Source organism: Strigops habroptila, chromosome 1 (assembly GCF_004027225.2).
Source record: "Strigops habroptila isolate Jane chromosome 1, bStrHab1.2.pri, whole genome shotgun sequence".
Classification (NCBI taxonomy): Eukaryota; Metazoa; Chordata; class Aves; order Psittaciformes; family Psittacidae; genus Strigops; species Strigops habroptila.
Window position 1 is genome coordinate 123,131,243 of NC_044277.2, and position 17,853 is coordinate 123,149,095.

Genomic DNA, 17,853 nt, shown 5'->3' on the forward strand with positions numbered 1-17,853 from the left:
GAGATGGGAATGGATTGTAAGCAGGTAGCCTAAGGCTTTGAGTCTTGGCTTTTGGATTTCATTATTAACTCTGCAAAGGGCAAAGTCTAGCTCATCCATCCTTCCCCTGATTTTATCTCACTCCAAAACAATGAGGTAGCGGAGTTAAGGAAAGGCCTGGGCACTTTATACACACCATACATTTTGAGATGGTTCTTTTGTAATTTTTCACTACCATCAGAAATGGAACGTTGGGAGAAAATAGTTCTCAGCTCTGAAAATTGCAGATCAGAGATTGGATTGCGGGAGCTCAAAAACTGCAAGTAACCTCTTGCAAATGCTAATTAAAGTATCTATCTCCTTAGTTTCCTCTACTGTCTTTAATTACAGAAAGGTATATATCCTTCTCAGCTTCCTGGTCTACTGGGTGGAGTAGCATCACCACCCACTTCTTGCCATTAACACCAGTCAATGACTGGCTTCATTTGAAAAGAAATCTTTTATCTGCTCTCACTGAGCATGTGAAGATTCATAGCAATTTTCAATGCAAAGTCAAAAAATGAGTGTAAGTAGCAGATGATCCTGGGGACTAGAAGTGCTTATAGTCTCCTCTGGACACAGTGTTCCTAAACTGTTTCTCAGGTGGAACTGGTTGTATCAGCATCTCCTTAATTCCTTCCAGCATAAATTCAGTAATTCTCCACAAGAAAGGACTAGGTTTATTCACTAGCTCAGGTAAGACTGACTTGCAAACCCTACTGCATCTGAGAATGTGAATTTCCCATGCCACAAGAAGTGCATGCAAGAGGTTCCATGAAGAGGGAATTCCAAAAGTAGCTTGTCTTTTCTCAAAGATTATTTTATTGATCAGTTCTGTGATGGCCTCTGTTATTTTGAAAATTATTCTTCTCCTGCAGAAGAACTTCTCTTTTGAATTATTTGTACATTTTTTTACTAACAGCCTGGTCTTCAAGAACATGACCATTGCTTCACCAGAGATGATAATTTCTGGTTCAGTACAACTCCCTCATGTACTCCATTAGCTCAATATGCACTATTCCCAAAGGCTCCCATTAGTCTTGTAAGAGAAGTAACCCCCATGTAAAACATGTGTTTCCTTAACTATTCCTGGTATTCATAAATAATGGACGAAGGCTTTGTCAGTGACAGCTAAGGCTGTAATGCAGGTTTTGCCCTTGCCCTCAACTCCTTACCCAACACACTTGGGTGACACAAGTCACTGATTCAGATTAAACAGTGCTTTAGATGTTGGTTTTGGGGCCTGTCAGAAGTTTGTCCATGCTGCCTGCTTTAAATAATAGAGCAGGAGGGTTTCAGGTGCAAAGCAGGATTGGATGCACATGCATGATCATTTCCACTTGTTTTAGGGTTATGCTGTTGATGCTGTGGTCTGATTTGTTCATCAGAGTGTTCTTGAAGCCTGTAAATAAGCAGACCTTTGGGGTAAAACTAAAGATTTCGGCATTGCCTAATACATACAAAGAGCTAAGGAGTATTCACTTCACAGGATCAGGCAAATGTAGGTTAGTCCAAAAGAAATCCCCCTGGAAAGTGTTCAGGTGGATGCCAAGTCCTCAGCACTGATCCTTTCACTGTACAGATCCACTGCTATTGTAGCATGCTGCTCTGTAATGTAACTGCAACCTTTAGCACACTGCCTGGGCTGTTAATCTACTTGCAATCATTTTGTGTGCTTGAATGCTGTTTGCTGATTTTTAGTTTCCCCTTGTAACTGCTCTCAATTGAGATTAGCTAGCTTGAGCAGATAACTCCAGCTAATGGTGGAGAAGGATAGCATCAGTTTATCGTTTTTCTTGCATGAAATAAACGTGTGGAATCTTCCCTCAAGGTTTTCCTGACTTCCTGAGTTGTTAACTAACTTATTTCCATATTTGCTTTTTTGTACTGTGCCTGCTTTTATCAATGCAGTGGGACTTCCTGGCAGCATTGGGACGTATTTCACATTCACATCAGAGGAGAGCAAAGCCCGGCAGGATAACATCTTTTTTCTTTTTTTTTTCTAAGCGTAAGACATTTGGTTTTTCTAATCAGATTGGATGTTCTGATTTGAAATTATGAGTGGTTAGACGGCATCCTATCTTTAATTAGGTTGCACAGACTGAGTCATTTTGCAAGCTAGACATTTTAATTTACAATCTACTGCAGTGCAGCACTCTTCAAGGCCTTCTGCTATGTAATAAGGTATTCAACTTGCAGCACAGGCTTTAAAAATACTGGAGTACTCTCTGTGACTTCACTTGTTTATTTTATATTTTCAATTTTAGTTGCAAATCAAACATGCAGTTACAGAAGCTGAAATTCAGAAGCTGAAGACGAAGGTAAGAATCAATATATGTCTCATACATGCTGTTTTTTTCCTCTTGTGCAAAATCAGATCTGAAGACGTGTATCTTTCTGTGGATGAAGAAGTCAACATCTTTATTAAAGGCTGATTAAGAAGCACTGTAGCTCAGCTAAATCTTGTCTCAGCGTATATTCTTTATTCAAAGTTTCAAGTAAAATCTTAAGTGCTGCTATTCAGAGAAACTGCCAACTTGTGTAGCTTCAATTAAACATACATTTTAAGGGGTATCATAATGACTAAATGGCAGACTTCTAATTTTACAATTCTAATGCATTTTCTCAGGTTTTTAAATTATATTTGGATGGAATATTCAAGACTAAGTAGGTTGTTTATTTACCAGCGATGTTAAAGTTTCCTGTTTATGCTACTTTCCTGGTTTTGACATTTAAAAAACCACTCTAAATTATTTAAAGGTATTTAATAGAAATGGCTTTTTATACACAGAAGAAAAAGGTGCTGTTTCATATTTTTGCAGTTCTCTTTAAAAGATGCTCTAGAAAGGAAAAAGCTTACCAATTTAACAGAAAACAGTATCTCACAACCGGTTGCTACTTATTAGATTGAATTTGCTATAGCAATAAAAAGGAATCGTATTTTCTGTACAAGAATAACCTTTATGGGAAGTCGACTGATAATTCAGTTGTTGAGTACTATTAGGTTTTATAATGACATCCTTCTCTTTGAGTTTGAGTATATTATGAAGGAAATAAAAAGAAGAGAAAATTGTACTTCAGAAAAAGATATTAGATTATTATTTCTTTCTAACAACATTTGCACCCACCATGTATGTTGCATAGTGTTTATCAAATCTGCATAAAGTATCATTAAAAACAAATTCAAAGGGCAACTATTTTCTGTAAGGACAATTTCTGTTGTACTGTTCCAGTTCAGAAACTCAGAAATCTTTCTTCCTCTGCTTTCCAGTCCCTGTTTAGGAATCAGAATCACACGGTCAATCCTTTGGGATTGTGCCAAGCCCCACTGACTTGATGGCAGTGATGTGTGGGTGTAAACATTCATCTGTGCAAACCCATTTGCAAGATTCGGTTCATGTACCTTTTTGTGTTGGACTTCTTTCCCTAGTGTTTTCAATAGAGCTGAAGAAAATGTGGCTAGTTGAGGTATATTACTGATAAAACTGCAAAACAAGTTATTTTCTTTGTGTGTATATCATCCATGATGCTAGCAGAACTGCCAAGAGCAAATTAAACAGTCTTGATAAGTAAACAGGGATGTTAAGGCATTTTTTATTTTCTGTAAATTCTGGGAGCTAAAATATACAAGTTGCTGAACAACCCTACCCTTATCCAGTACCAAACATTGAAACTCGTAGCTAGCTTCAGTTGGGAAGTGAGAAGCCTAACATGAAAAAATGTAGCCAAAAAACCTAGTGAAAGAGATAACGTTTACTATAAACTCAGCAGTAAAATTCAGACTTCTTTGAGGTCACTTGGAAGAGGTCATAAGGCTCCATTGGTGCCAAAGAGTGGAAGTAGCAGTGGAACTGCACTGGTCATAGAGTTAAGCAGTGCTGTGTTTAGCAGAATTAGCACCTGAAATCTTCAACAGCAAGGGCATGTTTTCCCCTTTCACATTGGCTCCTTATGACTCAGTAAGCAAGTTTAAAGAAAGCAAGAGTAATACATTTGTAACAGATTCTCTTCGGCCTCATAATAGTTCTGGCATAGTTTCAGTATTGGATGCAAAACTGTGCTTGCTTAAATGAAAAAAGACTCTTAAGTTATGACCTGATGTTAAATTTTGAATTGCTCCATCTTTTATCTGGCTTTCTAGATTAAGCAAGATTATGACATGAAAGCGGACATTGTAAGAATTCAATAGAATTTCTAACTTGGGTAATAAAGCAGATAGTTAGATCAGTTGCAATTGGCTTTTTTCCTGTTGCTTTCTAAATTGTTCTTAAATCAAATATAGAACCTGGAAATCAGATTCTCCCCAAAATAAAAAATTTCATCATTTTATGGAAATGTATGAATGCTTTATAACACCTGAGCCACATGCATAGAGCAAAATGCATCCCCAGTGCTGACTGATTAACCCTGCAGTTTGCCCGAATACTCCACTATTGACATTTTTGAAGTGTGTTAGTATAATGCAGAGAAGCATAGAGGCTGCACTGGAACACAGAGCAAAGGCTCTACTTCCTTCTATGAAGAAGAATAATGTATATATCAGTCTGATTTCTTTGTCATGGGATGCTCTTTTCACTACTAGCATATTACTATTATAGTTATTAATTCACAGATTTTCACTATTTGTGTCGTTTGGATTAATCCTGAACGATTAGGCTCCGCTTTGCAGCTTTTTACTGACTGCATCTCCACTCTTTTGTTCAGCTGCAGACTGCTGAGAATGAGAAGGTGAGGTGGGAATTGGAGAAGACCCAACTCCAGCAGAACATTGAGGAGAATAAGGAAAGGATGATGAAATTAGAGAGTTATTGGATTGAGGCACAAACCCTGTGTCATACAGTGAATGAGCACCTCAAGGAGACGCAAAGCCAGTATCAGGCTCTGGAGAAGAAATACAACAAGGCAAAGAAATTGATCAAGGATTTTCAGCAAAAGTAAGCAGCTACGCCAGGCTCAGCAAATGACTTAGTGGCCAGATAGGAAACATGTATGTTATGTATTTTGAAATATGAAACCCACTATTAAACACCTGTAAGGTAAACACTATTTTTTCACTTTTTTTTTTTTCCCCATGAAAAGCATGGGCTCTTTATTATGGCAAAATGTTAGTAGTGTTCAAGTATTAGTTTAGTATTGTTGACAAATAATACTATAACTAACTAAAGACTTAGTCTGTAGTAGTATTCTGACTTGGAAAGTATGTAGATAACTCAATGTGATAGCAAACAAGCAAGAGTAATCATAATAAAGCATTTGATTAGCAAAGTTGCAGCAATTTATATCGGTATTGTGTCAGCTGGATTCACTCCTGCTGTGTTCTCATGTAACATCAAAAAGAAAATTGTTTTGTTACATTTTACATTTGATTTTTCTTCTTCTTGTAGATGCCAAGAATATTTGAGCTGAGTTGAGCTAACTGATGATTACCTGGCCCCCTCTGTTTCATATGGTCCCCTCTCCCTGATGGCTAGCAAGAACAATAACATCTTACATTTCTATAACAGCTTCCATTTTCCCCAGTTTCTTTCTTTTTTTTGCAACAATGTTTCCATTTTCTGCTGTAATATTCTCATTTAAAGAAGAAAACTCAAAAACGTACAGTACTGTCAAGTGACAACTGGGAGTGCAGAATGGAATATCCTCTCCCATTAAAAAGGGGTTTAAATAGTCAAAGTGTCACTACATAGCTTGGAATTTTGTGACTGTTCCAGAACTAGCTGGCATATTGTGTGCTTTCTATCAGAAACATCTTAGATTTTCAAAATAAAAAGAAATATGGAAAACAGCTAGAGCGTGGATAGGCTTTCTGTTGTTATTCTGCTTTATATTAGTAAAAGATCTAGTCAATTGTTTTTAACTCTCTCAGACTCCTAAAATCCCCTACAGATCTCCTTATAGCTTACTAGAAAACTAGATTTGTAATTGGAAACTTACGGATGTCCTTTCTTTGAAGAAGTGCAGTCATGCCCTAACAAAACAGAGATTTTGCTCCATTTCCTAGAACAGAACACAGCATAAACTAAGCTAACATAATTTTCATTTGTAAATACAGATTACGTAAAAAGAGAGTTTAACTGTTTGGATTATCAGTTAGAACATCTGAGATCTTTTTTCCCCCAGAAAAATTCGTCTTACCATTTTAATATCTTCACCTAGCATGTTCACTTCAACTAAGTAATTGTTCAGTTTTTTCCTAATAGCAGTTTCTTACTCATTACTAGGTTAGTATTATTTGTTAAGGACGGATTTTTCTGATGCATAGCTTAAGATACATCAGAACAGTTTATTTTCTGTTTGAATCTGATTGCTTTGATGACAGCAAATATATCCTTTTTTTCCTAAGAGAACTTGACTTCATCAAACGCCAGGAAGCTGAACGAAAGAAAATAGAAGATCTGGAGAAAGCACATCTTGTAGAGGTTCAAGGCTTACAAGCTCGCGTGAGTAGTATTTACTCTCATATTTGAAGAATGATACAATTATGTCTGATATTCTGAGGAAAAAAAACCCCATCTCTAATAGATGTGTGTGTGTGTTATGGGTAACACTGTGTTGTTTTTCTTTCAGATACGAGACTTGGAATCAGAAGTTTTCAGGCTAATGAAGCAAAATGGGAGCCAGGTTAACAATAACAACAACATTTTTGAAAGGCAGACATCTTTTGGAGAAGTTTCTAGAGGAGATCCAGTGGAAAATCTAGATACTAAGCAAGTGTGCCTGGATGGCTTAAGTCAAGGTTTGTTTGAACCAAACCATAAACTCTTATTAATATGTATGTAAATAGCGTGGTTGGCATTTAGGATATAAAAGAAACAATAATGGAGGGTTTTTTTCCCAAAATTCATTATCTAGTGACAGCTGTATCAGGATTATACCAAATAATGCCAATATAGAGTCCCAGAATAGCTGTGCAATGTATATTCTTACAGAGATGGAAATGACTAAGTGCTAATGAAGCAAAGAGCATTATTTATTCCTTAAGGCTTCCAGTGGGATGCTATCAACATTTAGGTTTAGTTCGACACTTCTGTTACGTTAATAAAGTAGGAGAAAACTGTCTTTTCTCCGGTATTCCTAAATCTGTCCTTAATTACTCAACCACCAAAGATCACACAAGAACAAAGTTACCAGAATGAGAAAAACAATGTTAAATCCACCATTTTGAGCAGATCTCTGCAGGTTTTGATCCCACCTTGGTGCAAACATCAGAAGGAACCATGTGGGAGGCTCTCACCATTTCTCAGGACTGAGCCTTTTGTGAATAAAATGCAAATTATTTGCTAGCACATAAGCTAGCAAATAATCTGAATAAGATTTAAAAATCTTATTCAGCTATAGCACAGCCTGATTTACATATTAAGACTTGTAAGACTTCATTCTACATTACCAAAGAACCAAAACAATTTGTTGCAACAGTGAGATCTGGAGAGATGCTGTCAGCAGGGTGGCTGTAATCTTTACTTGTATTGCATAGGAAAGATTGTTCCCATTTTTCAGGCTGTGCCAGTGAAAATATACAGTAAACTTCCACAGCTTCAGTTAAAGTTCTCTAATAGTGAATAGCTCCTCACTTTTGAAGAATTTGCAGAATTAAAGCCAATTTTAGGTCCACAGCCATGGAACAAAATTGTTTGGCACAGGAGCAATACTTGCTGTCTGTTTAGTAACATCTGCGGAATCAGGTGTTGGAGGTGTTGGGATTCTGACAGGGAACCACCAGGCTCTGTTCCTATATAGGTTTAATTTTAAATAAACAATTATATTACTTATTTCTCTGGTTAAAAAAAAAAAAAAGCATTACTTTAACAGCTAAATTAAACTAAATTTAAACTAAACTAAACTAAATTTCTAGCAAGCAAAGAGGTGTTTTAATAAAATTTATGTTTTAGCAGTTATTTCATGTGTAGACCTAAACAATATCACTCAAATCAATGTGAATTACATTTTCAACAAAGTATGTGTAAAAAAAGAGCTAGTCCTGCTGAAGCAGTATTTAGGTGATATGCAGACCTTGAGGAATTGGTTTTCAAGAGCTCTTTCTTTCTAGCAAGTCTTTATTATACTGAAACCTCTGAAGTTCATAAAAGCACTCAGGATAAGAAAGTCTTTATTTCTGCCATAGAGAGACTCAGTAAGTGTTACAAAATATTTAATACTTAGCAATGCTATGAACAAAAACCCTTTCATTAATTTGCATCAGGAGAGGAAAGTCTGTTTTCTTTACCTGACTCACAAAAAATCATGTTTACACTTACTGTTGTAACAATGTCAGCACACATCTATGGCTCAAGAGCTGAAATCCAGGAATTTCTATATGTTAAAAAAAAATAAAAAATTGTAAAATTATTTCTCAAATTTCAAAAATTCTTTGCATAGCATTAAAACTCTGCATGCCACTACTTTCAAATTATATTTTTCAAATGATATATTTGCATGAAAACTCTCATTTTCCAAGAGCTGCCATTTTTCATTGCGAAAATGTTCCCCTGGAGAAATGTTACCAGTGTTCAGTATTTCTGAGAGTTAGAATAGATGGTCTGTGAATTTAATGCGTGAGTTTAACCAGCTGAATACAAACACAAATCATTTGCTAGGAAAATAAACAATCAATCAGCAGTGATTTTTTGAAAGCAGAAAAAGCATAATTAGACCTTAGATTCCAGGCTGGATTTGCATTTTTAACAAGAGAAAAAGAAAAGTCCTTTTTTAAAACAAAGAGATCCCTAAATATGCTGTAACAATATTTGACTTCCATATACCTTTTCCAGTAAATTCTCTGTCAAAGTCTCTGAAGTCTGTATCAGGCTGTAATGCAGTGATACTTGCCCTGCAAAGAGCCCATATCACCTTGTGTGAGCCTTTTAAGAAAAAGACTTGCCATTGTCTAATAATACCAATGACTAATAGTTTGTGTATTTACTAATCAATCCCTGGATGTTTGCAGAGGAGCTATAAAGGGCAGGGGAGATGTCCATGATATTCTTGGAGGGTGAGCAGAGTTCCTCTGGGTGCCATGTGTTGTGCACACTGTCTTTGTGACATCCGCGCAAGTGCTCCAGTCTCTTTCCTGGCTTTTGTCTGGCGAGTGTAACACACGCTGCTTTATCAGGCCTTGGCATTAGGGTTGTGGGGTGGGACTGCATGTACACGGCCACATCCCCTAATTTTTGTTCTGAAGTTTGTAGGTCTGTCTTCCCTCAAAAAATCAGGTTATGTAAGAAACATGTATTTTAATTAAAATGATACCAAGTATGTTTTTTACTTCGGTGTGATCTGAGGTGTTTATTGCATTCTTGCATGGTAATAGATTTTGGGAAGAAGTAATGGATGTGACTCAACAGTTGCATACATACGAGCATAGCTGTCCCTGCCGCTGCAGGTGCTCCAGCCGTGTTTAGCATCATGCCAGGCTGTACAACTCCTCAGGCTGTAACGTAACCTCATACTGAGTTTGAGGGGCTGCCAGTAACATCAGTGGAAGTTAGAGAGAAAATCAAAACCATTATGGCACACAGAGTTCTTCCTTTGCTTTGCTGGGGAATGCTAGAAGCTTAAGAATTGTGTTTCTTTTCCAAATATATGATTTATTCTGAGATTCCAGAAAAAATAGATAAAGTACATTGTAGCTTTCTGGTTTAGTGGTCATGAGCTGTGTCTGCAGTAGAGAATCAAGCTATTTACTGGAAGGAACCAGTGGTCTGAAATCTAAATAGCGCAGTGCTGATGCCGACTTTGACAGTATTTGCTCATCTCTGTGTAAATGCCTGTTCAAGCTGCTTTGATGGCTGTACTTTCTGGGTGCCTTGGGAAACCCAGGGATGCGTCAGTTCACAGAAGGAGATTTTGAAATCTGTCAGTCTGTGTAATGGAAAAACAGTGGGAGGACAGGTGAGCTGTTTCCTGCTCCACAGTGGTACTGAAATAATTCAGATGGAAGCCCATTGGAGTCAACTGGTTGAATGCGTGCTGAAAGAAAGTGTGATTATATTGTCTCTGAGAGCAAAATAAAACCTGTTAGGACTTTATGTGAGAGATTTGTCATGCTCTCCAGTGGGTTGGGAGATTCCTAGGGAAACATGCGGGGTGCATGTTTGTGCTGGGGAGCAGCAAGGGCCAGCAGCTCTCTCCAGAAGAGGGAGCTGGGACTGAGGGTGACAGCACATGTGGCTGGGGCAGAGACCACCTGTCAGCAGCCCAGTCCCACTGCACCCAAGCATGGCGAGCAGTCCAGGTCCAGTGATGGAAACCAGGGTCAGGCGGGATCCTGGGCAAGCTAAGTTCATGGTGGTAAGGCAGGTCTGAGAGCAAGCAGGGAAGTCTGTCCATGGGCTGTGGCTTGAGTCTGTACCCGCATGACCCAAGGATGAGAGCCCAGCTTAAATGCAGCTGTGATGTGTGAAGGAGGGAAATCTCTGCTGATGCTGAGTGAGCTCTATCTTTGCAACAGGCCAAACCATGATCAGGTACCTGCAGCACAACAGAGAGCCACTGAGTGCAAGCAGCCGAGCTCAGGGGAGGAGGGAGCAGTAAGCTCCAGGCCCAGGTGGTGTTTTGCTTTGACCACTTGTGTGAATAACCATTTGCAGTGCTGTGTTGGTAGTTTGCATAATTTCAGCAGTGAAAGGAAGGGATGTATGGAAGCGCATACATCTGAAAGAGCAAATATAAGCAGTTCAAGTCACGACAGCGTGCAGTTATCCTATTGAGTACTTGCAGTGGAAGCATAATTACAAGTCAGATAATGCTAATGATTCTGTAGTGTCATCTAAATGTAGAATTTAACTCTTATACAAGGAAGAAAAGCAGAACATGGTACTGGAAGTCTTTGCAGTGCTTTAAGACAACATAAATCTGCAAAAATAAAAATGTGGTTGAAGAAGTCTTACTCCTCAGTTATTTCCTGGCATACTAACTCAACCTGTGGCTCTGGTTTCATGAGACAGTCTGAGCTGAACTGACAGATCATTACTGTTGATATGGCAGACCCCACACCATCCATGCCTTTGTCCAGCCACCTGGTTCTGCCTTTTCCATTGCCCTGTTCGAGCACTTACACACTTCTGTGCATACTGATTCACTGGAACAACAGAAAATGACCAAGAGGGGAAGAGGTTGGAATGTCAGACTAAAATTGGATAGTGTCTTCTGGGTCAGTCATTTAGATCAGCAAGCTGCAGTCCAAATCCTGGGGGACTGAGCCAGTGGTTTGTGACAGCAAGAGGAAGAACAAGAGCTCTCAATTTTGGTGGTGAAAAGTCACTGAGTCGCTTCTACCTTTGGTGAAATGACATTCTCTGAGACTGAAGGTCAGGATGCCATGGGAAGCAATGAGAAAAATTCCAGGTTAGCTCAAGTTGGTCAGTGGTTTTTTCACTGGCTTCAGTGAGGCTCAAATGTCTCCAGTTATATTTGTTTAAAGCAAAAATGCCTGTAAGATCAGCTTCTAATTAATTAGTGTGTTGTGAATGCAGTACTTACTTAGACAAGTAAGTAAGTCTAATGGGTTCTGGTTTGATTTGTACTATGTGGATTTGAAAAAAAAAAAAAGTGAAAACCATAAAGAATCTGTTCCTTGTCTGCTGTAAAATGCAAAAATATGTTTTAAACTGTTTTGTCTTACTGCAGCTTTGTACAATGTTAAATTTGCTGAAATACGTAGATTTCATTTGAGTGGATGATTGATAGCTAAGTGCAGTTATGTTAGCTCTGTAGAGGCAAGCTGTATAGGAAGTGTTTAGTATACTTTGCTACAAGAATTCAGGAATAGGGTGGCTTTGAACCTAGGCAAGTAAGATGGTTTCATTGTTCGATTTTTTATATGAAATATTTCTCCAATTTTCATGTATGAAATAACAGTGTTTGGGCAGTAGATGAAAGGGGAAAGATTTGAAACTGCTTTTCCTTCAAAACCAAAGAAATAGGGTTTTGTGATTTTTCTAGCAGAAAGTTATATGTACAGAGGCAGCGAGTAAGCATGAGAGTGACAGTGTCCAGCTCTTTTCTGATGATACATAAAAATAGTGGAGCACTGAGGTTTGAGGGGTTTTTTTTTCCCATTTCATTCTGTTAAACTCTATATGGTAGAAGACAACATCTGTGCAAACCCCAGATGTTCAGCAAGTACAGCAACTTTGTAGAGTTAAGAAGAACGCATCACCCAAATCTTCTCGTGACATTTTGTTGGGTTTTGTTGGGATAATTACTGCTGCCTTTCTGCAAATCTCTCAGACAGTTTTTGAGCTATTAGATCAGGATAATGACAAGTCTAACAGTCCATGTCCTGCTCCACACCATATAGTAATTTTTCTAATCAGAGAGAACCAGAGTCCTTTCGCTCCCGTAGAGATGATGGCCTTCCCATTCCTGCCTTGAACAGATGTGATTCAGGATGCCTTTCATGGACCTTCTGCATGGATTAATTTCATTTCGTTTTCACTGTCATCATAAATTTTATGCAACATCACTTACAGCTGGTTGCATTGAAAATTTATTTCAGCACTTGCAGGTTCTTCCTTGCTAATGACTTTGCCAAAACATGTTGCCGTTGGAAAGCTGAAACCAGACAACTGTAGTAGATGGTGATGATCACAGTAATGATCATGTCCTCTAGACTACTGTTTAAGGAAAGGGGTTTGGCAGAGTGTCTTCCGATGTGATCTGAGTGCAAGGAGGCACCTGAGTGACCTGAGTGGTCTTATTGAGCTGAGTGAGCTATTTGTGTTAGGTCACTTAGATCAATCTGTTTGTATGAGGGACCACGATGGCTGGTGCCGACAGAGATGTTTTACTTAAGTTTACCTGGGTTTATGTAAATTTTAAAAGTTTGAAGTAACTGCATAAAAGAGAGAAGAATCTACAAGAGAAAACAAAGGTTCTGAGGACAGTGTGGCAAGGGAGAAAGTAAGAAATGAGTGCCAGGTGCTAATGAAAAGATGCTTTTACTTGCAGAAGAATTGGGGTGAACAGTTGAGGTCATGTAGAACTTTGAACAACAGATGACCTCAGAATCCAGTGGAGGATTGAACTTTCTCCCCTTCCTGAGAGGGATAGCGTGGTAGACTAAGCAACCTGTTTCACTGTAGATCCAAAGGAATGAGTTTAACACTTGTTTTGTAATCCTGTGAAAGGCTGCCTGTAAATCAGTCCAATCACAAATGGTTATCGGATTATTTGGATACTACCTGTATCACTTTCTGTGTGCTACTGACTACAGATACGCTTGCTCGTCTTTTGCATGTATTGACAAGGCTATTTTGAGGACATTCACTACAGGAGAGAGCAAGTCATGTTATTTAAATTTGTAAGCCATTCTGATTATGATAAAATGTAGAGCAGCCTGAGGACTGTGCTAGATATTTCTTCTGTAATTTGAGGAATAGTTGGCATAACTGTTGAAGTAATAAGGAAAATGCTTTGTGGGGCATCTGTGGCAAAAAATGGCCATCCAAGCCGTCCACCTCAGGTGGCTTAAAAGGGCAGGATTGGGGAGAAATTAATTAGTCCCCTGGGTTTAAATTGGTGTATTCATCCATATACTGGGAAATGTCCGTCAAAGAGCAGTAAGATGAGGATTCCTTTGCTTTATGCCCTGATAGAGGAGAACTCTCTGCAGGCCAAGCAGATGCAAGTCCCTCTGAGGGAGTCCAAGTGGACCTGCTTTCTGGGCTAGCACAGCTGGTTTTGTGTGGTCCTTCACATAACAGTGGGAATCATTGCTTGAACTTTTAAATATTTGCCGTTGGTCCTATGTTAGGAAAAAGTAGTCAAAGATTCTTCTATTAAATAGCTTCAAATCATGTTTCCATACAGATTTCAATGAAGCAGTGCCAGAAACGGAGAGGCTGGACTCCAAAGCTCTGAAGACTCGAGCTCAGCTTTCGGTGAAGAACAAGCGACAGAGGCCTTCTAGAACAAGGCTGTATGATAGCATCAGTTCAACTGATGGGGAGGACAGCCTTGAACGAAAGGTGAGAAGGACTCTACCCTCTTTTTCAGGCTTCCTATGGAGTGCTAGATTGCCCCTGTAAGTTATTTTGTCCTCTGTCTTTGTCCTTTCATTGTAGCACAGGCAGTATTTATTCCTCTGTGGCCAGAATGCTCTGAATGTCCTTGAGTGATGTGTGAGTCCGGTCTCCTTTGGGTCAGCACACCTGGTTTTTTGGTTTTGTTGTGTTGTTTTTTTAACAGGAATCCTGGGTTTTCTGATTTATGTGTGCTTTATAATACAGAGTGAGTCCTTTCATGTATGCAGGAGGTGAAAGGAACTTGAATCATGCATTTTTCTATTTGTTAATTTGTTAACACTATACAATAATCACTTGCTGCTTTGTCCTATTCTGACTTCTGTCTGAAAGCAAATACCAATAAACAACAGTGTCTGGTATCGAAAGGTAATGACATGAATTGCTAAAGCGTTTCGTACAAATAGAAGGCTAAATAATGAATAAAAGAATTGCATGTTCAAAGTAAACCTTGCTCTGATTGGTTACTAAATGGTATAACCTGCTTTATAATCTCTTATACCAACAGCCATCAAACAGTTACAGTAGTCCCATGCACATTTCAAAATCACCACTGCCCTTATGTATGAGAGCATCCTCACCAGCATCAGATTCTGGTGCTTCTTCCCTCTCCCCCGTGGCTAGCAGTGCAACAGTCTCACTTGACAACCTAACTGAAAACCAAGAAGAAGGACAGCACCACAAAGGAGGTGTTCTTTCCCCACATGCTCGGGGAGACACTCCACTTTCCTCTCCTTCAATATCTGGGCACAGCTCTGAAGCATCTCCTTTGCATCACCCAGCTGGCAGGAATATTATACAGGATAAAGGTATTACTATTTTCTACAATAAATTGATGCATCATTTTGCTCCCATCTACTTTATGAACTTTCGTTGTGTGGTAGGACCTTAGCAACTAGAGGGCCATCATCTTAGAACTTCTGTTGCCTATCTGGAGATCAGAAAATTACAAATGACCTTCTATGATGGTAAAAGAAAAGAACAAAATTTAAAATGAGATCGAGAACTGCTTCCTTCCTCTTTTGGTTTGGTTTGTTTTTTTGTCTTTCTTAGAACTCACTGAAAAAGCTAGGGGGAAGTTGTCTTTAAGAAAATCTTGTATTTTGTTTAAAAAAAACCCAAAACAACGAAACTATTGGACCTTGGAACATTTCTATATTAGAAACATGCTTAACACAGTATACTTAGCTCAAATTATGTGATTTTGGCACTGCTAGGTGATTTTTTTGGAGGGTGGGATAACAGATGGTAGCTTTTAATTGCTGAGAGGTGGCGTAGTCTAAGATCAAACAAGAGGTTAATGTCTGGAGACTTTTCATTTACAGAAAAAAATACCAAGCAATTTGGGGGAGGTTGGCCGCATCATTATTTATTTAATTCGGATTCTTTCAATGTAAGCTGGATAAAACATGATGCAATCTTACCCAGCTCAGGTACATGTCTCAGGCACCGTTTATTAAAGGCATTAGCAATAAGATACAGCACAGAATACTGAGCCCTCCTTTTCAGAAGCCTTGTGAAGTGAAAATTAGCATTTTACACAGCTTCAGCATTCTTAGCTATGCACTTTGTATTCTCAAACTGTCACATAAGTTAAAATATGTGATAAAAATGCTTTATGAATGAGGACTGTGGGAATAGGTCTGTATAGGTTCATAACAAACTTTGCCTTACTTAAATTAACTGAAAAGAACCGTATGTTGAAGATTTTTGTTTGTCTCTCTGTCTGAAAAGACTTGCTATTGATTTACAATTTGTTTTTCTTCACCTTCATACAGGGCTTTCACACAGATTCTTAAAATACAGATTAATCAAGTTTTTTGAATTTGGGATAGGTTAATATAAGCTAGTATTTTACATGGGTTCTGAAATTGCTACTCTAACTGTATAGTTTCCAATTGTATGATTCTTAATGAATCAAAGTTGAAGTCAATATTTGAGTTTTGCAAGTAAAAATAAGGGTGTGAACATAAGAATGTGACTTTCCAAACTTGTTCTTCAGCGTGAGTGGTCACGAACCAGGGTTGCAGGTGCAACCCTGATTGGTTTATCAGTGGACTCGTAAATCCTCCATTTCCAACTGATGTATGAAAAATATCTGGATAACAATTTAGTGGAGCCCAGCCTTGTAGTGTAAGGAATAGGGTATGATAGTCCACCCACTGTGTCACTCTTTCCAATTTAGGTTTGAAAAATAATCTCTGTCTAAATATCATGTCATGTTTTCCCCACTGTGACTGTTAAGTAAACAACCAGTGCTTTTGGGTGTATCAGATTCTGATGAGTACATGAAAATTAACCAGAGCAATTTAGTTTCAAAAGGAAAATTTGCATTCAGAAAGTTCTACAAAAAGAAATATCTTAGAAGCAGCTGTGTGGCAACAAGTGTTGTAGCGATATTGTTTTAATTGATAATTAATTTGGCTGTCAATCTCTTAATAGGTTAGAAAACAAAAAAGGCCATTGTGTTTGTTCTGTGTGTTCATGAAGGGGTTTTTTTTGAGAAGGAAAAAGAGAACATCTGTGGACATGTGCATGTCCACTGATTAATCTCTCATTAGCAAAAGTGAGCATTAGCAAGCTCACGCTTGTCTGTTGTTTTTTTCTTATGAAATCCTGCAGTGTTGTAGGAAGAGCTGAAGTGGCATATGATCAGTTTCATTGCAAAATGATGAGGAATTTTGCTTATTTGTCTTCTAAGTACAACTTTTTCATGTATGTGTATGATTAATTTCTTTTCTTCAGTTCTGCCTGTTTGGTGCAGCAGCACCTTTGTCAAGGCAGCTGAGGTGGACCCCTGTGGGCAACTCTGCGCTGATGTGAGGCTGGCTGCAACTCTTGTGAAATTGGGGGAGAAAGTTATGTCTAGTCTCCTTTTGCATCCATCAGCCAGAGATTACTAACACCAGCTCCCTGAGCCTAAAAGTGACGTATTAAACAGCTTCTTTGTCATTTACTCTGACGAACTGGCTCTCCCTCACCCTCTTGGAAGAACTAGAAGGAATCGGGGAAGATGCACCCATCCAGGGTGGTCACAGTCCCCTCCTATTGAGGCAGGGCACCTGCAGCCCTGGTTCGTGACCACTGCAGTGTGCACTGCATAACTCCATTGTGTGTCCAGCAGGTCAGGGAGGTGATTCTCCCCTTCCGCTCTCATGAGACCCCACCTGGCGTACTGCGTTCAGCTCTGGGGCCTCCAGCACAGGAGGGATGTGGATGTGCTCAACTGAGTCCGGAGGAGGGCCACAGAGATGATCAGAGTGCTGGAGCACCTCTTCTATGGAGACAGGCTGAGAGAGTTGGTCTTGTTCAGCCTGGAGAAGAGAAGGGTCTGGGGAGACCTTTTAACAGCCTTCCAGTACCTAAAGGGGGCCCACAAGAAATCTGGAGAGGGACTTTTTACAAGGACATGTAGTGATAGGACAAGGTGTCACGGCTTTCAACGGAAGAATGATAGAATCAGATTAGACATTAGGAAGAAATTCTTTACCTTGAGGGTGATGAGGCACTGGAACAGGTTGCCCATAGAACTTTTGGCTGCCCCATCCCTGGCAGTGTTCAAGGCCAGGCTGGATGGGGCTTTGGGCAACCTGGTCTAGTGGAAGGTGTCCCTGCCCCTGGCGGGGAGGTTGGGACTAGATGATTTTTGAGGTCCCTTCCAACCCAAACCGTTCTATGATTCTATGTGTGCAAGACCCTGTAGATTCAAATCTACTCTGCCACTGAAGCTGATTTTGGGACCCAGCCTATCCATCTTCCACTGTATCCCATATCCAGCATGAATGTTTTCCCCAGCAAATTGTCATTATTCAGA

At 39.1% G+C, this 17,853-nt stretch overlaps 1 protein-coding gene across 4 annotated transcripts in view; it reads left to right on the plus strand.

Moving 5' to 3' along the window:
- Window positions 1-17,853, plus strand: part of PPP1R9A (protein phosphatase 1 regulatory subunit 9A) — a 142,562-nt gene that overhangs the window by 106,184 nt on the left and 18,525 nt on the right. For 3 of the 4 annotated variants that reach the window (XM_030511039.1, XM_030511042.1, XM_030511034.1), the window contains exons 8-13: window positions 2,286-2,339; window positions 4,723-4,952; window positions 6,362-6,458; window positions 6,586-6,754; window positions 13,828-13,985; window positions 14,548-14,848. In XM_030511039.1, coding sequence (XP_030366899.1) covers window positions 2,286-2,339; window positions 4,723-4,952; window positions 6,362-6,458; window positions 6,586-6,754; window positions 13,828-13,985; window positions 14,548-14,848 — 1,009 coding nt within the window. The remainder of the gene's footprint in view (window positions 1-2,285; window positions 2,340-4,722; window positions 4,953-6,361; window positions 6,459-6,585; window positions 6,755-13,827; window positions 13,986-14,547; window positions 14,849-17,853) is intronic. The other variant, XM_030511045.1, reaches the window with a different exon arrangement.